Below are 25,330 nucleotides of genomic sequence, written 5' to 3'. Positions count from 1 at the left end.
AGTTGAAAAATTATGGTGGCAGAATTCTATGTTGCAGAGTTTCTTATGTATGGATTGGTCCAGCATTCTTATACTTCACATTCATGGTTGAGATGTAGTGATTTTGCAAGGTCTTTATATAGATCAACAGCAAATGACTGTAAATTATAATAGGTGACCTTGCTTCTGTAATGGTTAGTTGCTTATAGCAAGTAATTAATTTAGTTCTTGCAATCGAAATAGTTTCATTTCCCCTCATTTTACATTCTGACAACGTTTTATGAAGTGATTTCAAAACTTTCTGAATTATAGTTTAAGTGTATTATACCCTCTATTCATTTTTTTTAAGTAAAATAAATTCTATTTTTGCATATGATTACCTTTTTCAGAAATTGTACTTTTTCAATTGACAGCGAGATTTTAAACTCAATACTATTTATTTTAGCGAAAACCGCGCTTCTCATTCTTACTAAAAAATAAATAAGATATATTTGGAAGAATAAAATATGTAAGAAGTTTTTTTATGTTATAATGTGAAGTTTTTATTTTGATAAAAAAATCAAGAATCATTTAAAAAATAAAAAATGCTTTAGGAATTATTATCTAGTAAATGCATATTTAGATGTTATTCATATTTTAATCTAATCACATGTTTTATCTCAATTTTGTATATCAATCAGTTAACTTTAATTTTTATTCTTATAAAATAACTTAATTTCAGTTTTAAATTTATTTAATTCTTATAAAATTATTTTAACTTTAGTTTTCTTTGTCAACTATCTCAAATCAACATATTTTTTGTATCTTTTTATCTATGTAATTGATTTTCTTAATCACTTATTTTTTTGTTTACTTTTTATAATTTATTATGTCTAAATTTAATTTTTTTTGTATACATATTAATAAATTAATAATGAATAATATTAATATCAATTGACTGTAAATTTCAAAACATATTTAAAAAAAAAAATTTAAACCATTTAGTTGTCTCTATTTTTGAGAGGTTTTCTCATTTTGATCTCCGTCTTATTAGAATTCCAATTGAGTTCTTATAAGTGCTAATTTCAATCAATTAAGTCCCTATCGTTAAATTTAGTTAACGGGGTTAACTTTTTTGCACAGCTGGAAGGATGAACTGTTAATTTCTATAAACATGGTCTATTTAGAGTTGAAATGTGACATGAATTAGAGTTGAAATTGATTGAAATTAGCACTTATGGATTGATTGAAATTAGCACTTATGAGACTCAATTTATGTCACATTTCAACTCTAAATAGACCATGTTTACAGAAATTAACAGGTTATCCTCCGAGCTATATAAAAAAGTTAATTTCGTTAACTAAATTTAACGATAGAGGCTTAATTGATTGAAATTAGCACTTATAAAAACTCAATTAAGATTCAAACAAGACGGAGACCTCCCAAAAATAGGCCGAACTAAATCGTTTAAACCTAATAAAAACCAATAACTTCTGAATTGGCGAGGGTTATGTTTTCTGCTTCTGAACGTGGAACCAAACCCTGTCTCTTGTGTCTCTCTCACCGTGATTCGTAACAAACACTGCATCATCAGAATCGTTATAGATCGCGGTGGCTCCGTTGGGGTTAGTTTCTCCCCTTCAATCTCTCACCTTCATGTTGAAAACATTCAAATCCTCAACCAATGTGAGTAGGGTCTCGCTACTTCGCTTCAAAATCCCTTTTTTCCCACTTTGCACAACTGCCCCGGGCAGCAATTTGCATGATAATGAATGTGAGAGTAGTGACACTGAGACAGAGTGGGAGAGATTGCTCAAACCCTTTGACCTCAAACAGCTTAGAAGGTCACTCGCCCCAATTAGCCCTTTTCAGCTTTGTAAATTGCTGGTGCTTCCTCTAGACATTCCCACTTCAATGGAACTGTTTCAAAGGGCTGGTGCCCAAAAGGGGTATTGCCACACCTTTGATGCCTACTGTCTCTTAATTGATAAGCTTGGGGCTGTTGGGGACTTCAAAGTTATTGAAAACTTGTTGAAGCAAATGAAAGATGAAGGAGTTGTGTTTAAGGAATCACTCTTTATTTTGATCATGAAGCATTATGGGAAGGCAGGGTTGCCTGGCCAGGCAACTAGGCTTTTGTTGGACATGTGGGGTGTTTATTCCTGTGACCCTACTTTTAAGTCCTATAATGTTGTGTTGCAGATTCTGGTTGATGGGAATTGTCCCAGGGTAGCACCTAATGTTTTTTATGACATGTTGAGTAGAGGTGTTTCTCCCACCGTGTATACCTTTGGTGTGGTCATGAAAGCCTTGTGTATGGTTAATGAAGTTGATTCGGCTTGTTCGCTTCTCAGGGACATGGCGAAGCACGGGTGTGTTCCAAATTCTGTCATTTACCAGACCCTGATTCATGCTCTCTGTGAAAACAATAGAGTGAGTGAAGCGAGGCGGCTTTTGGAGGACATGTTTCTGATGTGCTGTGAGCCTGATGTTCAGACCTTCAATGATGTCATCCGTGGCCTTTGCAGCGCCGGTCGGATTCATGAGGCAGCGAAGTTGGTTGATCGAATGTTTCTTCGAGGTTTCAGCGCAGATGCTCTCACTTATGGATATTTAATGCATGGGTTGTGCAGAATGGGGCAAGTTGATGAAGCAAGAACCTTACTGAACAAAATTCCCAGTCCCAACACTGTGCTCTATAATACATTAATCAATGGATATGTTTCTAGTGGAAGGTTTGAAGAAGCCAAGGGTCTTCTGTACAATAGCATGGTAACTGCGGGTTATGAACCTGATGCCTACACGTTTAACATAATGATCGATGGATTTTGCAAGAAAGGGTATTTGGTTTCGGCCCTTGAATTTTTATCTGAGGTGGTAGCAAAAGGCTTTGAGCCCAATGTGATCACGTACACCATATTGATAAATGGTTTCTGCAAGCAAGGCAGATTCGAGGAAGTGGCTAAAATTTTGAAAAGCATGTCAGCCAAGGGTCTGAGTCTGACTACAGTTGGGTACAATTGCTTGATCGGTGCACTGTCAAAGGATGGGAAGATTGAAGAAGCTTTACAACTGTTTCGCGAAATGTCAACCAAAGGATGTAAACCTGACATTTATACTTTTAATTCTTTAATACATGGACTGTGCATGAATGATAAGATGGAACATGCCTTGAGTTTGTATCATGACATGTTCTTGGAGGGTGTCATTGCTAACACAGTAACGTACAATACGTTGATTAGTGCACTTCTTATGAGAGATTCAATTCAGCAAGCATTTAAGCTTGTCGATGAAATGCTATTTAGAGGGTGTCCTTTAGACAGTATTACGTATAATGGCCTTATTAAAGTTCTGTGTAGAACTGGGTCAGTTAAAAAAGGATTGGGATTGTTTGAAGAAATGTTTGGGAAAGGGATTTTTCCAACCGTTATAACTTGCAATATTTTGATCAGTGCCTTGTGTAGAACTCGAAAAGTAGATGATGCTAAAAAATTTCTTCGGGAAATGATTCATCGTGGTTTGACACCAAATGTAGTCAGTTATAACTGCCTGATCAATGGTCTTTGCAAGATGGGTCGTGTTCAAGAGGCACTAAACTTTTTTAATAGGTTACCAGATGAAGGAATTTGTCCTGATGATATTACATATAACACACTGATCAGTAGACACTGTCATGAGGATATGTTTAATGATGCGTGTCTGCTTTTACATAGAGGCGTAGATAATGGGTTTATTCCCAATGAAATCACTTGGTCAATACTGATAAACTATTTTGTAAAAAATATGGCACGGGGAGCAAGACTTTCTAAGGATTACATGGTGGAATTTGGAGCTTCTTCTCCGTCAAGCCAACATATTGTATCGAGTATTGATCTCATTTGATTTGTCTTTTGGCATTCTGATGTCTCTGAATTTTGATCCATTTTCTACTCTCATGGGAAATTGGGAGTCCAGCATTTTACTGTGACTTGTTTTTAATATTTATGAGTCGTATTGCTGGTTGGATTTTGGAGTTTGCACAAGTGCATAATGGGGAAAGACTATTCTGCGTTATCTCATCAAACATATCGAAGTTATCTGTGGATGAAGCATAAACATTCACTTTTTATTAAGTATCAGTAGAAAGAGAGGTAGTTTGGCTGGTTCCACTTCTTTTTAAGAGGTATACGTTAAAGATATGATTTGATTACATCAAATAAGAAAATATCTTAGCAAATATTTCTCAATATTAGTTATTGATTGTGTTTCTTATTATCGTATTTATTTTTCATTATAAATAGAGACACACTACAAATAATTACAAGCAACCCTTTCAATAGTATCCATTGTTCCCCTGTCACATGTCGAACTATCTCCCCTCTGATTGATTGATATGATCTTTTTGCTTTGAAAAACTAGACGGGTTTGTTGTCAATTTATTTATCGCCGTCTCTGATTACTTGGTTGAATTGATAAGATTGTGAAACTTAGCTTTTAGATTTAACAGTAGTTTGAGTTTAGTGTTGTTTTTTTTGTGTTTCTAGCTTGTGCTTGTATTGCTAGTAGGTCTTGTGGTGAATTGGTTTGATGAGCATTGGTGTTTTGTGTTGTAGAAACACTACCTGTTGGGGTGGGTAAGAAGTCACAGGGTTCGTAGTTGGTTGCTCCCCTGGACTAGCTTGAATTATAAGGACAAAGCGAACTGGCCTGGGATAAGGAACTGTCACAGCCGCTGAGTTGGTGTATCTGGAGGTGTGATGACTGCTGCAGACGAGCTTGGATTTGAGGGGAAAACAGTGGTAGGTGAGTTGTTTGTGTCTTCTACTTTTTCTGATTTGGACTTTTTAAAGAAATGGAATTTTCAGCTAAGCTTTCATATGAGAAGAAATCAACTGACTAGTTGGTGTTGGTCAGACTGCTGAAAAATCTTATAATCTGTTACCAAAAGTTTGAGTTTGGGACATTTGATTTTCGAGAGGAATGAAGCACCAACAGATGTTGAAGGTGAGGTGTTTTGATTAAAACAAAGACAAACATTCCACAATGAAGCACATGGACTTGCATGTAATACATCACACCACTATATCAATATTTAGTTTGATTTTATACTGATGAAGGTTAGCTACGTGACATAAAGGAACTAAAAGTTACTATCAAACCAGTCATCAGGGCTCGGTATAAGGACTATTACTCTGTGGGTTCCTCTGTATCTCCTTGTCTTTTCTCTGTCAGTATATCAGTTTCTCTTTGAAAGTACTCATTGCTTTTATCTTTACAAACAAACATGCCATGTTTAACAAAGAAGTTTTTTCATAACAAGTATGTCGTGTTCGGGGGATTATCAATATCGATAGCTTTCTTAATATCTTGATTCTTTCCATACCCCTATTTTGTCCTTGTTCTCGGGTTTTCTTTATTTATCTTCTATTGATAGAAGTTGACTTAGGAGGCTAAAGTTCACCCTGCTGGAGAAGACAACTTAGCTATATACATACACACACAAACACACACACATGTAGATACATATATTCTAGAGAAGAGTGCCTTCTAGCACATTCCTTCGAACACACACTCTACCGTTAGTTGAAATTTATTTGAAATTACAAAACCATGGGGTGGTCATTATATAAGAAGTGAGACCCACCAAACTTCTAGGGGATATCTGACTTCTTTGAACAGTATAAAGAGTTCAATGAAGTAATTAATTTCTAATTTTACTTCTCCAATTTCATTCTTGTTCATTTTCTTTTTCTTATGTCATTCATAGATGAATGTGGTGATGTTAGATAGTACTTTGGGTTGGATGTACAGTGTTCTGTGTTGTATCAGTAAAGAAACGAATATGCTGCTATTCACATGCAGTTCCCAATCATTATTTTGCTGGTAACTGCATATAATTCCATCCCAATTTTAACCGCACTTGATTCAATCAGTATTTCACATTAACTTTTGAGTACATTTTCATTGCTTTGAGACTACCGAAATAGAAGTCAATGCAGAAGTATCAATTACATGCATATCTTCCCAAATAGCAGAGGCTAGAACAAAGATGCTGACTAAAATTTGAATATATAAGCACTTAATTTTATAACTTAGCTGATTCCTGATTCTGCGCAGAAACACTTACATTTGACAATTTTACAGGTAGTTTGAGAGCAATATGTAGTACATAAAAAATACTATCTCCACTACAGCAAAATACTCAAAGGTGTAAATCCTAGTACGGCTGCCCCAGGTCATAAAATTTCTACTTCTGGCAATTCCTGCGATAATTATGTGAGCCAACAAGAGTTGGGAAGTCCCAGAAATGGCATGGCATCAATGGCGGATTTTTCAATAGTAGGACATTCTTCCTTGTAAGGAATGTTTGATGAAAAGTTATGGTGGCAGAATTTTGTGTTGCATATTGCAAGTTACTTATATATGGATTGATCTAACATTTTACAGATTGTTTAGATTGAGAAGGGAATGAAAATGGAAAGAGAGGAAGAGAAAAAGTATAGAAAGTAAGGTTAGTAAGATTAAGGATAAGAGACTCAAGTGAAAGAAAATAGATATAAGTTTGTAGTTGGTTGAATAATAGAATAAAAGAATAAAATACACTTATTAAAATTTAATAAAGATAAGTAAAAATTAAAATTGAAAGATAATTAATTGTGGAGTAATTTTTCTTAATAAAATTAAAAATAATATAAAAAAATTATTTAACAATTGAATTTAATCTATTTAAATAATTAATTACGAATCATGGGCAAACTTTTTCCACCTACCAATTTAAAAAAAAACGAAATATAGTAAAAAATTTTAAAAGGGAAAATGGGAACTATACATTAGACAGATAAATATAAACTAATCTACCCTCCAATCGGAGTATATTTAAGTCCGTTATAAGTAATATTTAAAAACAACTTGGACTTTATTAAAAAGAAAAACATAAATTTACATAATATTTAATTGAATATGAGTACAAAGTTAATGTATATGTACAAATTTAAAAAATATAAAAAAGTAAATATGTTTATTAGTGATCCAAGTAAAAGAAAGAGTAAAATATAGGAATTAATATATCACATTACACATAATACTTGTTTTTAATCATTATCTATAATTGAAAATAAAAATTAAATATCTTTATGGTCATCCAATTCCGTTTTTGTTATTTATAATGAAATTCAAGTGGTTAAGTATTACCAGTAAAAATATTAATATTAGATTGTAAATTAGGTAAAAAAATTATTTTACTTCTGTATCGATCAAAGTTTCCATTTCTGTTTAATTTTTTTTTATTGTACTTTAACCTTTTTAAAATGAATAAGTGAAATGTTGTTACATGTTTTATAATTAATTATTTTAATAAATTGAATTTAACTTTATAATTTGTTGCATTATTAGATTTTTCTATAATAAAAGAAAAAAATCTACAATTTTTCAAGAGTTATAAATGATAAATTGCTATATTTTTTGCAGTTCAAACAAAGCTAATCAATTAATAATTTACAATACAACTCTAATAATTTTTTTAAAGTTAATTAATTATTTTTATTTTGAAATTAAAAACCATATATTTTCTTCATCATCTTTCTCGTACCATTCTCAGAGCTAAACAGAAAACTCAAAGTTTTCTGCTTTTAATGGTGGAATCAAACCCTCTCTCTGTGTAGACATTGAAAACGTCGAAATCCTGAATCCATGTGAGAGACACCCTTTTTGTTGTTGTTGTTGATGATTTTGAGATGAATCGTGCACTGCTTCCGAAGCACGTTGCGGCGGTGGTGAAAGCCCAAAAGGACCCTCTGAAAGCGCTGGAAATGTTCAACTCGGCGAAAAAGGAGTCTGGCTTCAAGCACACGCTGCTAACGTACAAGTGCATGGTGCAGAAGCTGGGCCATCACGGCGAGTTCGAGGAGATGGAGAAGGTGCTTTCGGAAATGAGAGAGTACGTCAACAACGCGCTTCTGGAAGGCGCGTACATCGAGGCCATGAAAAACTATGGTAGGAAGGGGAAGGTTCAGGAAGCAGTGGACACCTTCGAACGCATGGACTTCTACAACTGCGACCCCTCCGTTCACTCCTACAACGCCATCATGAACATTCTGGTGGAGTACGGTTACCATGACCAAGCCCACAAAGTGTACATGAGGATGAGAGACAGAGGGGTGGAATCTGATGTGTACACCTACACCGTAAGGATCAAGTCCTTTTGCAGAACTTCCAGGCCTCACGCTGCTCTCAGACTCCTTCGAAACATGCCTGAACTTGGGTGTGATTTCAATGCTGTCGCCTATTGCACTGTCGTTGCTGGGCTGTATGATTCTGGTGACCATGCTCATGCGCGTGTTCTGTTTGATGAAATGCTTGCGAGGTGTTTGTGCCCCGATGTTGTCACGTTTAATAAGCTTTTGCATGTCCTTTGCAAAAAAGGTCTTGTTTCTGAAAGTGAGAAGCTTCTCGGCAAGGCTTTGAAGAGGGGGGTTTGTCCCAATTTGTTCACATTTAATATTTTTGTTCAAGGGCTTTGTAGGGAAGGGGCTCTTGACCGTGCTGTTAGGTTGTTGGATAGTGTGCTGAGGGAGGGATTGAGTCTTGATGTCGTCACTTATAATATATTGATATGTGGTCTGTGTAGGAATTCGTGGGTTGTGGAGGCAGAGGATTACTTGCGGAAAATGGTGAATAATGGATTTGAGCCTGATGCTTTTACCTATAATAGTATTATTGATGGGTATTGCAAGAAGGGGATGGTGCAATGTGCAAATAGGGTACTGAAGGATGCAATTTTTAGGGGTTTTAAACCTGATGAGTTTACTTATTGTTCCCTAATTAATGGGTTTTGCCGGGACGGTGACCCTGATCAAGCCATGGCAGTCTTTAAGGATGGACTGGGAAAAGGTTTGAGGCCGAGCATTGTTGTTTACAATACCTTGATTAAAGGGTTGTCTCAGCAGGGTCTTATTTTGCCCGCTTTGCAATTGATGAATGAGATGTCGGAAAATGGTTGTCAGCCCAATATATGGACTTATAATTTAGTTATAAATGGCTTGTGCAAGATGGGTTGTATGTCTGATGCTAATCATCTTGTAGATGATGCTATTGCCAAAGGGTGCCTCCCGGACATATTTACCTATAATACTTTGATTGATGGCTATTGTAAACAGATGAAGTTAGACATTGCAACTGAGGTAGTAAATAGAATGTGGAGTCTGGGCATGACTCCCGATGTTATTACATACAACACTTTGCTGAATGGGCTTTGCAAGGCTGCAAAATCTGAAGAAGTAATGGAGATTTTCAAGGCTATGGAGGAGAAGGGATGTGCTCCAAATATAGTCACGTATAACATTATTGTAGAGAGCCTTTGTAAAGCTAAGAAAGTAAGTGAAGCTGTAGATTTGCTTGGGGAAATGAAAAGCAAGGGTTTGAAACCTGATGTTGTTAGTTTTGGCACATTGATCACTGGGTTCTGCAAAATTGGGGATCTGGATGGTGCTTACCGGTTATTTAGAAGGATGGAAAAACAATATGATGTTTGCCATACAACCGCAACACATAACATCATAATCAGTGCATTTTCTGAACAACTCAACATGATTATGGCCATGAAGCTCTTCTCTAAGATGAAGGGCAATGGCTGTGACCCAGACAACTATACCTATCGGGTTGTCATAGATGGCTTTTGCAAAATGGGAAATATTTCTCAAGGGTACAATTTTCTTTTGGAAAATATTGAAAAGGGGTTTACACCATCATTGACAACATTTGGACGGGTTTTAAATTGTTTGTGTGCAAAGGACAAGGTTCCAGAAGCAGTTAGTATCATCCACTGTATGTTACAAAAGGGCATCATTCCAAATTCTGTAAATACAATTTTTGAAGCTGATAAAAAGGTGGTAGCGGCGCCTAAGATTCTTGTAGAAGATTTGTTGAAAAAGGGTCACATAACTTATCACACTTACGAACTACTTCATGATGGTATTAGAGATAGAAAGATACCCAAGAAAAGACTTCCAACTGCGAATTCTCTTCATCGAGGGGCCAGGTGACCAGCTTTTGATAGAAGATAATATCTTTTGAAAGTGATCATTCATGACTCTGCCCATGGATAATATCTTTGGAAAGTAATCATTCATGACCCTATGCTCAGTTCTAACTTGCAAATGTATTTGGAGCTTCCAGTAGATGCCTACTATCATGATACTGAATTTCACAATGCTAACCTACCAGACATGAGTCTTCAAGCCATAGTTTACATTCAGAAGTGCATTTGAAGAATGAGGGGTAATGATGCTCATCCACATACTCAAGTCCTCGACAAACAATGGAGAAAGATAGCTGCTAATTTTCGCAGCATTGTCTTTTGATTTGTAACATGGAAATACAAGTCATGCTTGAATATCTAAAGGTAAGCTCCTTTCAACTTTTGATTGAGATGTACTGTGTGTAGTGTAGAATTTTCTATATTGAAGCATAACTGTTGTTATCCTTATGTTCACTCTTCATTTTCATGTTGCAGGCTAACTTTTAGTGTGCTAATGTAGTACATGAGTAAATATACAAGCAAACATGCATGTATTATGGTAAACAAGTGTTTGTCAAAACTGTTTATGGTTGGTTTTTCTGTTTACCTGTTAATGATTTTTAAGTTTTGGGTGAGTAAGGTTTAGTTGTGTTTCTATATACGTGTGGTTATTCTGTTTGCCTGCTTGTTTGTGTTGTTGGAGTTCGGATCGTGGTATGTTCTTTTCATTGGTATATATGCAGTGGATTTAATGTGTTGATTACTGATGTGCCACTTGTAGACTAGACTATTGACTTGTGTGAAATGATTTACTTCATGTCTATTCATAGTAGATGATTTTTAGGAGAGAAAAAAATGTTTGAATACCGAACCTTGGCATGCATGTGCTGGCCCTCTGGTTTTTCTACCTCCTGTTGGCAGTCGTTTAGTAGTCTACTTTTCCCAAGGTCACAATGAGCAGGTTAGTAATTCTGCTTGTATCTGCAAGTTGGGTTTTATTGAACAATCCTTAATTTTGTAGCATTTTGAGGATATTTGGGGAAGCTGCAATGCTCATGAAAGTCACAAGTACAAAAATTAGAACCTCATTTAGTGTTTTAGTCATTCAGCCTGGAAGGAGACAGGATGGGCGTGAAGGAAAAAACAAATATGTTTCACTAATCTTTTGATTTAGGCTTTCTGTTATTGTTGCTGGTACCACCTTAGTGATGTGGTATTGCTTGAGTTTGAAGTGAGCATAGGCGCATTTTGTTAAATTTTAAATAGAAATTGACATTGTGGTTTCAGTGCTAGAAAATCTGAACCTTGGTCAGCCTGATAATCATGGTATGAATCTCTTGTATACTTGTTATGCTAAAAGTTAGAGTGACAAACAGACAGAACTCTTTGGCGTATCATCATGATTAATTTTAGTTTATATTTTTTCCCCTGAGGAGGAGGAGATTCCAGCCTAATGGCTGTCTTTTCTAAACTATTGTTGCATCTAAATTTTCCAAATAACTGATTGCTTCTCGTGTATTTAATTTATATTTGTTTTTTAATCATTTGACAAATGTAGATACTGATTTTGCAGGTTGCCGCTTCAACCAACAGGGAAGTAGATGCACATATTCCTAATTACCCTAAGTTGCCATGGCAACTTATCTGTTAGCTTGAAAAAGTGACAGTGCACGTAAGGATAACATAAATAGTTCAGAACTTCAGATTAAATGTACATCTGGAACATTTTAACGGGCTTGCACTCCGAACCTTTAAATCATGCATCCTGATGCTGAAGCAGAAGTATATGTGCAAGTGACTACAACCTCTAAGTTCTGTACTTTTTCTATTATTTTCCACCTTGATCTATTTTTATTTTTAATTTTTGTAGCATATGTTGACATTATTGATTTTGTAGCAAGAGCAAAAGGTGGTGTATCTTCTGCGTGCTGAATTGAGCAATCCCAGCAAGCAACCAACCGATACTCCTGCAAAACATTAACTGCAAGTGATACCCAGCACTCATGGAGGATTTTATTTTCCTCGAAGAGCTGCTGAAAAAGTCTTCCCCTCCTCATGGAAGTCATATTAACTTAGTGATATTGACTGTTATATGTTTCTTTAATTTGTTTCTCAGGATTACTCACAGCAGCCTCCTGCTCGAGAACTAATAGCCGGAGATGTTCATGATAATGAATGGAAATTTGCACATATTTCATGGTTTGTTTGTGTGAAGTTTTCAATATAAATTTTTTATGGTCCCTGTGTCTACATTTCTACGTCCACTTTATGCTGTTGCACATAGTTACTGGTAAAGAAACACTGCTCTGATGATGGTCTTGCATATTCGATATATTCAAAACTGTGATCTTTCTTTATATCATTCAAAGCATGAATTGGAGTAGCATTGGCAGCAGGGCATAGATTCCTAAGCAATAATTTTGTTACATTAGGGTATGAATGAATAAGGTGTCTGTGCTATTTCTACTTCTGTCTTATTGCATACCGTCACATCCTTACTTGGTTGGCTTGGATTCTTTGCTTGTGATAAACCCCTAGCCCCTAACACCTTGTCCTCTTAAAATTAACAAGATGAACTCTTATAAGCTTATTTGGTCAAATTTATTTCTAGTCTTAAACGTAGTATTAAAGTTGTAATATTTAAACTTTAAGTCAACCTTGGTCGGTCTAATTTTTTGTTTTGTATGAACAATATGAAAGCTGTGTTAAGAATCATTACAAAGGTTGAGTGTATTGTCCTTAATCATATACAAATTATCCTCTCTGGCTCTTTTACTTTTCCTTAAGATCCTTATCCGTATGACGTTTGACATTTATTTATAGCAAACGAAAATTGCATAAATTGTTATGTTTCCATTTCGATCAACATTTAGCCAATGAATGAGTTGATTCCTGACTAAAAAGTTTAATACTTCAATTTAGACTTGGCTGATTCCTGATTCTGCACAGAAACATTTACATTTGATNATTTTGCAGGGAGTTTGTGAACAATGTGTGGTACATAAAAATCCTATCACCACTAGAACTGCAGCAAATGGGCAAAGGTGTCAGTCCTTCTACTTCTGCTCCAGGTCACAAACTTTCTACCTCTGGCAACTCTTGTGATAATTATGCAAGTCAACAGGAGTTGAGAAGTTCCAGAAATGGCATGGCATCAATGGGGTCTTTTCACTACTANGACATTCTCCCGTGTAAGGAATGTTAGTTGAAAAATTATGGTGGCAGAATTCTATGTTGCAGAGTTTCTTATGTATGGATTGGTCCAGCATTCTTATACTTCACATTCATGGTTGAGATGGTGATTTTGCAAGGTCTTTATATAGATCAACAGCAAATGACTGTAAATTATAATAGGTGACCTTGTTTCTGTAATGGTTAGTTGCTTATAGCAAGTATTAATTATCATCTCTTATTTAGTGCTCGCAATCCATATTTGGGAGCTTAGTTGTTGCTCCATTTTCTTTTATAAGCACGCCGCACCGGAGTCATTTCCATCGTATTTGATAGACTGGGCAACGAGCAAGTTTTCTTCAACTTGAGTTCTAAAAGATAAAAAAAAAAAAAAAATTTAATATATTTCTTATGAACAAATAGTTTCACTGATAGTTATTATTGTAATAAAAGACGTTTCCAATAGTTTTTTTTTTTTTTTTTGAGTTGGAAATACAAGTTGCAGTACTTTTTATACCTTTCGCATACTTTTTTAGTTTTAGTGTTTATTTTAATTTTTGTATTTTCCCCTTTTACATGTGCTTCGATGTTGTTTAGTCTTTCAACTCGCCTGACACAAGTCTTTTCATGGAACACACATTATAATGATAGCTGGTCAGGTTTAAGAGGCAATGCCTCCGTAAAAACATAAAATCCATAATTTCTCACGTTGAAGTACGCACTATCAGTTCCTGACAATGAGTTGCAATATTTATTGGAATGAAAATAATCTTGCAAATTGCATTTACACTACAGAAATCAGTTCTGATTTTGTGTTTCTCCATTTATTCTTATATATTTTAATATCTCTCTTTATATCAATTTTTCTTGAATTTCTTATGCCTTATAACAAAATTAGTTTCTTTGATTTTTTTTTTTAATATTGTTTATATTTCACTTTACATCAAATTTTCCATCTCAATACACAACCCTGACATCTTCTATTGAACAAAAAGTCCAAATCACAAAGGCTACTGTTATTATCTTGGAAAGAAGTTCGAAACACAGATTTTTGTGTGTAATGGCGACGATAAAGTTACAATGTAAGAATTTATATAAATTACTACATTTTCTACTGTTAGGCTGATTCTAATAGTTCCCTTCTAATTACATAAAGGATCATTGTACATTTCTCATTAGTGTAGTAAATAATATAATTACCTCTCTCGTAGCAAAAATGTCATAAATTAAACGGATTGGGTTGATTCCGTTGTCACCAGTAGCCTTTACATGAGCAGGATCCTTTTCTGAAATGATGGAAACGACTTGAATCTCTCAGTATGATCTCATTTTCAATAATCTTGGATATGTAGGTTATGGCAGTGTGGCAATCACCACAGATGCGCAAATTCTTGGTTATTCGAATGGGTGCAGCTGGTGGTAACGTTAGAATGGCATAGGCAAGAGCCAACTTCTCACTATGTTCAAAAAGCAGATCACCCTTTTCTTCATCATCAACATCATGGAGAGCAAAACTTGTCTGAGGAACATATCCTATGGCTTTAATGCGGTGAATCAAGTCTGCAAGTGTTTCATATATCTGTTGAGACTGTGAGTGAGATCTGTCTCCTACAAAAAAGGTTGCAACGCCTTTCCTTCCTTGCACCCAGCTGCAACCCGGTCTTTTCTTGATTCCACTACGTTTCATCATATATCTAATCCTAGCTACGTCTTTCCAGCGACTGGCATTGGCGTATATGTTTGAAAGCAACGTGTATGATCCATCATTCCCTGATTCCAATTCTGACAAACGTTTTGCCGCAAGTTCCCCAATTTCCACATTCGAATGTAAGCGACAAGCACTGAGCAAGGCCACCCACACTACTGGGGATGGTTCCATTGGCATTTCATCAATGAGCTTCATAGCTTCTCCTAATCGACCAGCGCGGCCCCACAGATCAACCATGCAAGCATAATGCTCTGGTCCTGGATCTACCCCAAATTCCTTCCTCATTCTGTTAAAGAAATCAATACCCCGATCCACCATTCCGGAATGACTACAAGCATAAAGCAAAACAAGAAAAGTTATGCCATCAGGCACTAGAGACACTTTCCTCATCTCATCAAAAACCCGGACAGCATCTTCACCACGCCCATGCATACCGTATCCAGTCATTAAAGACGTCCAAGAGACAGCATTTTTATATGGCATGTTGTCAAAAACCATCTGAGCGGTATCCACATCTCCACATTTGGAATACATGTCTATAAGACAATTAGCCACAAACAGCATAACAGAACCATAGCAATTGCGCAACACATAAGCATGGATTTGCCTTCCAAACCTCAATGCTGCCAAACGAGCACAGGCCACAAGGGCACATGATAAAGTGAAATCATTAGGCTTTATAGATTCATAAAACATTTCGGAGAAAAGCTGTAGAGCATGATTTGCATCACCATGTTGGGCATACCCACCAATCATCACAGTCCAGGTAACCACATCTCTATCTTTTGAAGACACTGAATCAAACATTTTTCTAGCCACCTCTGTGTTTTGGCATTTAGCATACATGTCAATGAGACCATTAATCACCTTCAAATCGTCGTCCCCAGGATCAGGTCCATCTAATCCGAGAATAAATTTGATTGCATAACAATGAGTTTCTTTCCCATGGAGCAATGCCCCAATAGAGGCACAAGCTGAAAGCAATGAGACGAGAGTGACCGCATTTGGACGAGAACAACAACTGCACATCTGCCTAAACACATCCAAAGCTTCACAACCCTGTCCTCGCTGCGCATAACCTGTGATAACAGCCGTCCAAGTCACGACATCTAGCTCAATGTCTTCCTCCCGCATCCTCTCAAACAAAGAAAGTGCATGTTCCAGTCTGCCAGCTTGAGAATAACCAGTCACCATGGCGTTCCATGAAACAACATCTTTAAACACCATCCTCTGGAAAACCTTATTGGCTTCCTCCACCTCCCCACACTTAGCATACATATCAACCATAGCATTTCCCACAAAAACATCATCCACCAACCCGCTTCTGATAGCAAACCCATGAACCTCTCTGCCATGCACCAAGGCAGCCAAGGAAGCACAAGCAGGAAGTACGTTAACGAGGCTGATCACGTCTGGGGACATCAAATTCACTCTAGTCATTTTACGAAACAACAAAAGTGAAGTCTTTGAATCGGACGCCCCCATATAAGCAGACACAATAGAATTCCACGACACCAAGTCCTGAACACCCCGCTGACACAAATCATCGAACACGTGCTGTGCATTGGTGAGGGCACCGCACTTTCCGTACATGGAGACCAGCGCATTGCTAACGAACACATTGGAGGCAAAGCCAGATCGTGCGACGGTAGCATGGAGGGAAGCACCGAGGGAGAGAAAGGGACAAGCTTTGAAGACAAAAGGGAAGGTATAGTGGTCAGGGGTCCACCCCAGTGACTTCATCCGACAGAAAAGAGCGAAAACTTGGCGAGGGGTTCCAAGATGAAGGGCGCGCCTTATGAGTTGGTTCCACCAGAAAACGGAAGACGGCGATGGAGGGAGGCGCTCTAGAAGCTGAATGGCGGTGGCAGTGGAATTGCAGGCCATGTATGCTCCGATTAGGTGGGTCACCAAATGCAGAAGGCCCTGCACGATGCTCTGCTGATGCCACACTTTGGCGTGGGTTAAAGAGTTGCATTGTTTCAAGATTGAAGGTGTGATTGTGATGGTTGCAGTTGAAGAAGCCGCAGAACAGAAGAAGCGAGTGCTGTTGGAGAATGGTGACAATGAAAGCAACACCTTCGTCTTCAACGGTTGCTTACACATGAATCTCTCACAAACTTCTCAACCAAACATAGGAACACTTTCTCTCTGTATTATATGATTTACCATTACAGTTTTTCATTTTGATGAATTATTTATTAATATAAAATAAAATTATCAAAAAATTATAAGGAATCTCTCCCCAAATTATTTAATGTATTTTATTTCAATTTAAATTTGATATTTTTTTTTCACCTTTACTGCAAAATTGCACAATTAACATCTATTCAAATGCGTCATATTTGGTATAACTTTTACAAATTTTAGTCATTATAATCAATAAAAATATCAAACAAAGAATATAATTTCGTTGTTATCATATTATAAATATGATATTTTATTTAGTCACAACCATTTCACCGGTTAAATTTTAAAAAATATATCTAATTTATTAATTAGACAATAGTTCACTTAATTGAAAAAAAGGGAGTTATTATAAATATATTTATAATCAGTTTTGAGTTTAATTTCTATCGATTAGAAAAATTAATATTATGATAATGTTTTTACAAAATAAATTGAAATTAACATATTAAACTAATTTTATTAGACTTACAAAATAGTATGACCTGTTAAATAGAAAAGAAGAATTAAAATTATGGATTTTGTAATTTATTTTCTAGAACATGCTTTTTTTATCCATTTTTTGTTCAATGGCCAAAATGAATGAGTATTTTTGTTTTTTTAGTAAGATTTAAAAGTGAAATTCTCTATTATTTGTTTTTCCTTGTATTTTTAATTGCAGCCCAAAATTCACACTAATAAGGGTGAATTCAACTCTGCAGATTCAATATTGAAGCACTGTAATGGGGTTTAGGGTTTATTCCACCACCGTCACAACCGTCACCGCCGTCTCCGGCTCTTAGCGTCGTTCATTGCATTTCACTGCATTGCGAATATGACATTGTCAATGAGTCGCGATCAGACACTGAAATCTGGTTCCACAAATCCCTGTTGTGACTACGTAGTACCTCTTCCTTTCACGCATGTCCAACTTTTATCGCTACACTTTCGATTTTAACCGTATATCTTCTTTCTCTTTTTATACGCAGTGGAAGAAGAAATACTCGAAGATGAAAGAATCGCGCGATGCTCTGCGACCAGCTCTGCGACAAGCCGCCAAGCTTCTTGAAATCAATTACAACGAAATCCAGTCCCGCAGCAGCAACGGTAACTAATATTTTATATTTCTAAGATTTGGGGTATCAGGCATTATCTGGTTATATTCGTAGTATGCATATGCTATTGGCTTAGTTTGTTTGAGTGAATGTTGAATATGGTATTAATGTGTTGTGATGATATTCTCTGCAGCATGTGGGGCCAAAGTTGAAGGAGGGGATAAATTGGGGGAATTTACTGCTGCTAAGGTACCCTTAGGGAGTGAAACTTCCAGCTTTGAGCCTCAGATTGATACTCCCACAACACAGCAGGGGTGCAGCGGCCGTGGGGGTGAGAACGGGACCTTTCAAGCGGATAGGGAAAAGGAAATTGGTAGATTGAAGGAGCTGCTAGAGGTGGAGAAGGGAAGGGCTGATTCTGAGAGCAAGAAAGCTGCCGAAGCTTGCAAATTGCTAGAAGATGAGAAGAGTAAGGCTGCTGAAAAGGAAAATGAAATCGGTAGGTTGAAAGGGCTTTTGGATTTGGAGAAGAGAAGGACTAGTTCTGAGAGTAAGAAAGCTGCTGTAGCCTACAATTTGGTAGGAGAAGAGAAGAAGGCTGCTGAAAAGGAAAATGAAATCAGTCGACTCAAGGAGCTTATAGAGGCAGAAAAGAGGATGGATGATTCTGAGAGGAATAAATACGCCGAAGTATGGAAGTTACTTGGAGAAGAGACGAATAAGGTTTTTGAAAAGGAAAAGGAGATTAGTAGATTGAAGGAGCTTATTGAGGCAGAGAAGAGAAGGGATGATTCTGAGAGGAAGAAAGACAATGAACTTTGGAAGTTACTTGAAGAAGAGAAGAATAAGGTTTCCGAAAAGGAAAAGGAGATTAGTAGATTGAAGGAGTTTATCGAGGCAGAGAAGAGAAGTGATTCTGAGAGGAAGAAAGACAATGATGAACTTTGCAAGTTACTTGAAGTAGAAAAGAATAAAGTTGCTGAAAAGGAAAAGGAAATCTGTAGATTGAAGGAGCTTGTAGAGGAGAAGAAGAGAATGGCTGATTCTGATAGGAAGAAAGCTTCTGCAGCTTGCAAGTTACTAGAAGGAGAAAAGAAGAAGGCTGCTGAAAAGGGGGAGATTGCCAGAGTTGAGGCAGAGAAATATAGGACTCAAATTGGTCAATTGGAGAAACAGGTTAATGAAGCAAAAACGAAGTTGGTGTCTGAGATATCTATGTTTAAAGAGGCAACCAAAAAGTTTGAAGCTGATAAGAGCAAACTATTAGCAGAAAAAAGAAAGGCTGATTCAGCGTTGGCAAGAGCAAATGAAATGTTAGAGGTAGAAAAAGAAAAGGTCGACAAGGAAAAAAGGCGTGCAGATTCAGAGATGGTTAAACTAGAGGAGCAGAAGGCACTTGCTGAGGATAACTGGAACAAGTTCATGAAAGAGAAATGTCTTACTGATCAGATGTCTCGGCAGTTAGAAGAGGATAAGAAGACAATTGAGGATTTCAAACAGAAGATCCTTGAACTCTCATCCTTGACAAAGCCTGTTGAAATGGCTACTCACAGCAAGGTTAAAGTTGAAAGTACAAAAATGAAGCTTTTGAAGAACAAACTAAAGCTTGAAAAGCTACGAGCAAAGCATACCAGGCAAAAATATAAGTTAGAAGCAAGTCGGTATGACATTTTACGGAATGAATTAGGACGTCTCAAGATCAATTTCATTCAATTTCTACATCATGTTGATATGCTTGATGCATCCTTTTCACCTGTTGCTGGAACTAAGCGTGAACAAACAAAGGTTGGTTTCGGTGGCAAATTGTTTACGGTTATGTGTAATGTTTGAATGTTTTGTTTTTTGCCAAATTTTTATCTCATCTACTGGTTGAAATCATTCAACTTTTGAAGCCAATGATCTCATACTGGACTACTCTCATATGCAGATTAAAGTGTTGGACTACTTATGTTATGGACAATTGTTTATGAGCTTATTGGTTGGTTGTCCCCTAAATTATTGCAGTATTTGGTTTTATGATCATATAACTGTAGCAATAACATATTGGTTAACTTAGGGAAATGAGGGTTTTCAGTATCCTCTTAAAGCAAGACATAATTATTTGTGTTGTTATATTATGTATCAGCACTAAATAATTGTTTAGTAGTTGCGGATGTACTAAATACATGTCTGAATTCATATAATTAGGGATTTGTTTTAAATTTCTTTTCTTGGCTCCCTTTTTTATTCCATGTTTTTCTTGTATATGCCTGACTTAACTATTTTTATCTTTGTTGGATGATCACTTTTGCAGCATGAGAATATACTAGACATGCAAAATTCAAATGTCATTAGACAAATTGGGAAGCTGAATTTGTCTGAGATGCGTAGCCAATTTGATAATGAGGTTTTGGAGCCTTGCTGCACAACGGTGGATGCAAGTGATCCATTGAGGAAGAATAGCACTCCACGCCTCACTCCTGGTGGAAATTGTTCCGAATCTATCACAGGTATTGGTTCTAAATTGGAGCCTCTTGTTAGAGGATCCAACCGAACAACGTTACAGAGTTCTGCTGTAAATTCCAGTACAGAATCTTTTTCTGATGGACAGTTAATGGGCTCACAGGATGCAAGCATTTTTCCAGTTACTGCCTCAGCACAATTGACCCAGGAGATCATTAATGCTAAACAAAACATGTGCAACCCATTTGATAAATCTATTGATGTGCACCACAAGAAGAGGAAAAGAATGCATGATACAGTTGAATATATTGCAAATTTGTCATCTGAGAAACTCTCTGATTTTCATGGTTTGTTGTATAGAAAACTTGGCGAATGCTTAGGAGGAAAAGCAGTGCTTCATAATCCTAATAATGTACAGGAAGATAATAAAAGGGCCCACAAGAAGAGAAAGAAATCTCGAAGGGAAAAAGTGGAAATGATACCTTGGGTTAACAGGGATGAGAAAAAAGCAGCAGCAGAGACCAACAGTGAGGTCTATGATGATGCAAATGTCTGTAGACACACTTCCTGCCCTCCTCCACATTCTTTAGAAATCGCTCAAGCATGTGGGGAGAAAATATGTGATGTTGCAAATAATTTTGATTCCTTAATTAATATTGATAAGGTGCCTGATGAAAATTATATGAAATTACTAGAATTAGAAAATGCTTTCAGTGAGGAATGCTATAGAAAAGCAATGGATTTTCCCTTGTCTCCATCTCTTCCTGAAATTGAATTTCATGAAATATTTGACGAGGATACTTCGACGATTCCCTCTCAACATAAATCACTTCCAGAGAACGTGTTGAGTTCAAGAACAGACCTGATCATTTCACCTTCCTCTGATGTAATTAATGTTGAATTAATTTCTAGTGCACAAAAATATGACGATTGTGGAGTTTCTTGTAATTCACATGTGCACACAGAAAATTCAAGGACTGCTTTTCCGGTGGAGGATGGAGTTGGATCTTTAAACAATAAGCTTCCTGAATTTTGTGTTGTCTTTTCAAATACTATGGACAATAATATCATATCAAGGATACTTACTGCTACAAAAAATTGTATAGCTCAGTGCAATTTGTCTACTCAAACAGGCTGGGCGTTTAGTAACATATTAACTGCACTTAAAATGGAAGAAAAGCTCACACAGAAGTAAGTGTCTCGTTCTGTTTTTTATAGTATGAGGTCAATGCTGTTGAACACCTTCTATAGTTTGTTTCAGTATTTTACTTTCCTTGTTGAGACAAAAAAAAAACAGTTCATTTAACTGTAGACAAATGGTGGTGTTGATATTAATTTTATTATTATTACTTTTTAATTTCTCAGGGAGAGGGTTTCGGTGCTGTTAACACTTATGCTGTTCAATTTTTCCATAACGACAACAAAGACATTTGGGAGACTTTGGGATGGGAAATCATTCCAGTGCTTGCGATCTTATTATGAACATATTTGCACAGGTTCATTTGGTCAACAGTAAAATAATCTTTATATATATATATATATATATATATATATATATATGTATGTATGTATGTATGTATGTATGTATGTATATATGTATGTATGTATGTATATATGTATGTATGTATGTATATATGTATGTATGTATGTATATACATGTATATATATATCCTGTTATTTTCTCTTCGTTAAACTTGAATTTAATTTGACGAAGTTCACATCTTTTTCCTCAGTTATGACTGATGAAGAGACGAGAATCCTGTTTGTAGAGAATTATTCTTTGTATGAGCTGCTTCACCTCATTGAAGATTTTCTTATAGAGGGAAAAGTTATAGTAAACAATAGAGTAGATGCTGAAACTCTGTCTTCTGACTTGAGAGCCAATGATTTTCTGAGTTGTGTTAATGAGGAGGTATCATCTGATGCAGCTTCGAGTGAACAATTGGTGGCAGCAAGTATTATATTGTCATCAGTATGTGCTGCAACTGAATATGTTGGATTTATCTGTGATGCTTCTTATCATATTCTTCGATCGTGCAAGTTGGATTCTCTGATGGTGTTGACTATTCTCCATATTTTTTCTTATCTGGGTGGAGATAAGTTTTTCAACAAAAATAATTTTGGTTTAATGGTGACTGTTTTGAAGTCTCTAATTATGTTTCTTGAGGATGGGAGCCTATCTGTTGCTACTGCCTGTCTTCCTTCAATAAATCAGCTCCATGCTGAATTGTGTATGGATGTTAAATGCCCATTCTTGGAAGGTGCCGAATCCATTGATGCAGTTGCAAGCTTGCTGTTGGAGGAGATAAAACGAGTACATTCTTCAGACTCTAGATTCATGTCTGTTCAATGTGCAATTGACAAGCCCTGTTCGGAAAAATGCTTGATTTCTGCACCTCAACCTGACGCCCTTAAAACTGTCGACTGTTGTTGCCTGAGTGATGTCCTGTCACTTGTGGAACTGGTAGCAAATAAAACGGTATTATTCTCATTATTGACCCTTGATTTATAAATTCTTTTTTATCAAGTTCTAAATTTATGGAGAAATTTACCTTCCTTGAAATTAGTGAAATTCTTTTAGAATTGATGCCATACTGAAATTAATAGACTTATACGATGTGAAATTGATAATGAAAATGTTTCTTGAATGCGTGTCATTCATGTTATTCACTATCATTTGCTGAAATAAGTGACTTGTTGCCAAGGCCAATTTTTTGCGTGGTTAAGAGATATACTGTTCTCGACTTCTCATATTATTATTTAGGTGGTTTCATCATAATCAATCCTCCTGATTTGATGTTTCTTTTTCTAATACAGAGCTGGCACTGGGCTGATATGAAACTTGTTCCTCAGCTGCTGCATATACTCGACTCATGTGTGGATGAGAACTTCGCTATTCGTATAATTGTTCTTCTAGGTCAGCTTGGAAGGTAAATTGATTTTTAATTGAACACTAAATCCCACTTTTTGTAAGATTAGATATTTTAATTATTCTATCCAAACAAAATATTTAGAAAATTAAGATAATTCTATTAGAAGCAATTCTATTGCCATGCATTTTAATTTCTTGAAATTTTAAAAATCCCTTGTCCATACACAATGTTAGGCTTCAAATTAATTGATTTCTCTTGATTTTCGACATTAAAATATTATTTGATCGTATTTGTTTTAACAAAGAATGCTTTCACATAATTATTGTTTGTGTTCTAACTAAGTGATAAATGTTATAAATTTCAGGAATGGAGTTGATGTTGGTGGATTTGAAGATCATGGTGTTAGAAACTTGAGATGTTATTTGTTTGCTTATTTTTCTCGCTCCTATATCATGAAAGCAGACCTTTCTCTTCAATTTGCCACTGCCAGTGCTCTGTTTGGTCTTCTTCCTCTTGATTTTGAAACCCTTTTTCATTCCAACATCAATCTTTCAGCTTATTCTATATCTGTTTCTGATAACGCTGAAATTTTGAGGAAGTGGTTCTCTGGGCTGGGTAAAGATCAACAGAAATTGCTATTTGATGCATATAACAAGTAAAAACTTTATCAGCAGTTTTGACATGAATTGAAATTAGATTTCCGAGCCAATTGATGTAATTGACAACGCTCTTGGAGAAGTTTTATAGATGAACCGGTTATGGTTATGGAAGATTAGATGGCGTTGATTCAATATTTTTGAGAGCCTTCAAATTGGCTTCTATGTCGTTGTTCTGCTTGTTTCTGAAATTTTGTACATATATCTTTTGAGCTGTAAACTTGTAAATTTCTTTTATAGTGAAACTGGTTGACCTCTTGCAAGCATGAATCTTATCACCTTGATGATTCTTATGTTAAACATCGAACGGAATGTATTTATGTAGATATTCAAATCCAACGATCCCTAGATGGTTGGATAAAACTACTTAAATTTATTAAATTTAATGCTGTTTTAAATGAAGTATTTTATCTGATGATAATTTAATCTTTTGACAACAGGTTTCATGGCTCATTGAAAAGAGCTGGTCATTTAAATTAATTACTCATTCTATTCCATTTCATTAAAAACAATAATTACACGTACATTTTAATAAAAAAGATGTCTAATTTACATCCATAGAAAAAATAATCTTCCCAAAATTCATTGAGAAGTTTAACATACTAGAAAAGGTTTACTCGATTTTGAAAAAATATTGATGGCTGGATTTTGAAAAAATAACAACACCTGAAAAATTAAGCATAAAAATATATTTTAACTTTTTTTTTTATCCAAATCTAAAGAAGAAAATATCTTAAACTTGAGAAAAACCTTAAAATTTAAACATGTATTTGTTTCTGTGTCATAAGTGATGGAATTAAGTTAATGAATTAAAATAATAAATTCTGCAATGTCTTACTGTGTTAACACAATATTTAATTTTGGTAAAAGCAATGACAACACATTATAATGAAATATTCAACACTAACATGTTGGCATTACAAACATTATTGTAATACACTTAATTTTTCCTTTTAAAGGAAAAAGACAAAATCTTAAACCCCCTCTAAAACACAGCCCACATTGAATGTACTTTATTAAAATGAAAGTTTTTATATACTGTTAATCAATTAAAAATATTAAATATAATTTCTTAATATATTTATTTTGAAAGTTAATAAATTTAATATATACATACATATAAAAGTGATTCCCCTGCACCACAATCTCATCCTGCACCTTCTTATTCTTTTATATTTTCAATTATGTCCTTATCAGATAATATTTTTAATTTTTTTTTTCTTATTTGATCCATTCAAATTAAAAATAAGACACCAACCCCTTCTTAAGCTATGCTTTCTGCACTTAACTTCTTTCTTCCCACACC

The 25,330-nt window shown here is 35.6% G+C and overlaps 5 protein-coding genes across 25 annotated transcripts in view; 4 read left to right on the top strand and 1 right to left on the bottom strand.

Annotated features, from left to right (window-relative positions):
- Positions 1-13,374, top strand: part of LOC106764585 (auxin response factor 6) — a 21,389-nt gene extending 8,015 nt beyond the window's left edge. Inside the window, exon 14 of the mRNA XM_014648854.2 lies at positions 12,930-13,374. Coding sequence (XP_014504340.1) covers positions 12,930-13,158 — 229 coding nt within the window. The 3' untranslated portion in view covers positions 13,159-13,374. The remainder of the gene's footprint in view (positions 1-12,929) is intronic.
- On the top strand, positions 1,441-6,501 carry LOC106764587 (pentatricopeptide repeat-containing protein At5g64320, mitochondrial). 17 transcript variants are annotated; one of them, XM_022781892.1, is made up of 5 exons: positions 1,441-4,121; positions 4,552-4,737; positions 4,853-4,942; positions 5,061-5,132; positions 6,083-6,501. In XM_022781892.1, exon 1 carries the CDS (start codon positions 1,616-1,618, stop codon positions 3,839-3,841), a length of 2,226 nt encoding a protein of 741 aa, XP_022637613.1. In that variant the 5' UTR covers positions 1,441-1,615; the 3' UTR covers positions 3,842-4,121; positions 4,552-4,737; positions 4,853-4,942; positions 5,061-5,132; positions 6,083-6,501. The 17 variants fall into 17 exon arrangements, with proteins under 17 accessions (XP_022637613.1, XP_022637609.1, XP_022637604.1 ...); XM_022781888.1 differs by having other exon boundaries at positions 4,552-4,741; XM_022781883.1 differs by having other exon boundaries at positions 4,552-4,942; positions 5,056-5,132.
- LOC106764586 (putative pentatricopeptide repeat-containing protein At1g74580) lies at positions 7,517-12,151 on the top strand. 4 transcript variants are annotated; one of them, XM_022781879.1, is made up of 3 exons: positions 7,517-7,601; positions 7,664-10,337; positions 11,527-12,151. In XM_022781879.1, exon 2 carries the CDS (start codon positions 7,672-7,674, stop codon positions 9,976-9,978), a length of 2,307 nt encoding a protein of 768 aa, XP_022637600.1. In that variant the 5' UTR covers positions 7,517-7,601; positions 7,664-7,671; the 3' UTR covers positions 9,979-10,337; positions 11,527-12,151. The 4 variants fall into 4 exon arrangements, with proteins under 4 accessions (XP_022637600.1, XP_014504344.1, XP_014504342.1 ...); XM_014648858.2 differs by having other exon boundaries at positions 7,525-10,337; positions 11,527-11,764; positions 11,851-12,151; XM_014648856.2 differs by having other exon boundaries at positions 7,525-10,337.
- Positions 13,375-14,040: 666 nt separating the features above from the next.
- On the bottom strand, positions 14,041-17,064 carry LOC106764226 (pentatricopeptide repeat-containing protein At5g16860). The gene has a single exon (XM_014648473.2). It carries the CDS (start codon positions 16,936-16,938, stop codon positions 14,377-14,379), a length of 2,562 nt encoding a protein of 853 aa, XP_014503959.1. The 5' UTR covers positions 16,939-17,064; the 3' UTR covers positions 14,041-14,376.
- Positions 17,065-17,649: 585 nt separating this feature from the next.
- LOC106765059 lies at positions 17,650-24,334 on the top strand. 2 transcript variants are annotated; one of them, XM_022781877.1, is made up of 9 exons: positions 17,650-17,899; positions 17,988-18,105; positions 18,247-19,838; positions 20,347-21,686; positions 21,861-21,991; positions 22,229-22,551; positions 22,642-22,974; positions 23,313-23,425; positions 23,733-24,334. In XM_022781877.1, exons 1-9 carry the CDS (start codon positions 17,834-17,836, stop codon positions 24,025-24,027), a joined length of 4,311 nt encoding a protein of 1,436 aa, XP_022637598.1. In that variant the 5' UTR covers positions 17,650-17,833; the 3' UTR covers positions 24,028-24,334. The 2 variants fall into 2 exon arrangements, with proteins under 2 accessions (XP_022637598.1, XP_014505036.1); XM_014649550.2 differs by having other exon boundaries at positions 17,651-17,899; positions 22,229-22,974; positions 23,733-24,333.
- The last annotated feature ends 996 nt before the right edge of the window (positions 24,335-25,330 follow it).

Source organism: Vigna radiata, chromosome 6, assembly GCF_000741045.1.
Source record: "Vigna radiata var. radiata cultivar VC1973A chromosome 6, Vradiata_ver6, whole genome shotgun sequence".
NCBI classification, from domain to species: Eukaryota; Viridiplantae; Streptophyta; class Magnoliopsida; order Fabales; family Fabaceae; genus Vigna; species Vigna radiata.
The sequence above is the reverse complement of the archived record's forward strand: the minus strand, read 5'-3'. Positions and strand labels throughout refer to the sequence as shown.

Bases quoted from the DNA above. Each gene is read 5' to 3' on its own strand.
- LOC106764587 (XM_022781892.1), top strand. From the start codon at position 1,616: ATGTTGAAAACATTCAAATCCTCAACCAATGTGAGTAGGGTCTCGCTA.
- LOC106764586 (XM_022781879.1), top strand. From the start codon at position 7,672: ATGAATCGTGCACTGCTTCCGAAGCACGTTGCGGCGGTGGTGAAAGCC.
- LOC106764226 (XM_014648473.2), bottom strand. From the start codon at position 16,938: ATGTGTAAGCAACCGTTGAAGACGAAGGTGTTGCTTTCATTGTCACCA.
- LOC106765059 (XM_014649550.2), top strand. From the start codon at position 17,834: ATGACATTGTCAATGAGTCGCGATCAGACACTGAAATCTGGTTCCACA. The intron at 17,900-17,987 runs GTAGTACCTCTT...TTTTATACGCAG, and splicing joins CAAATCCCTGTTGTGACTAC to TGGAAGAAGAAATACTCGAA. The intron at 18,106-18,246 runs GTAACTAATATT...TATTCTCTGCAG, and splicing joins CCAGTCCCGCAGCAGCAACG to CATGTGGGGCCAAAGTTGAA.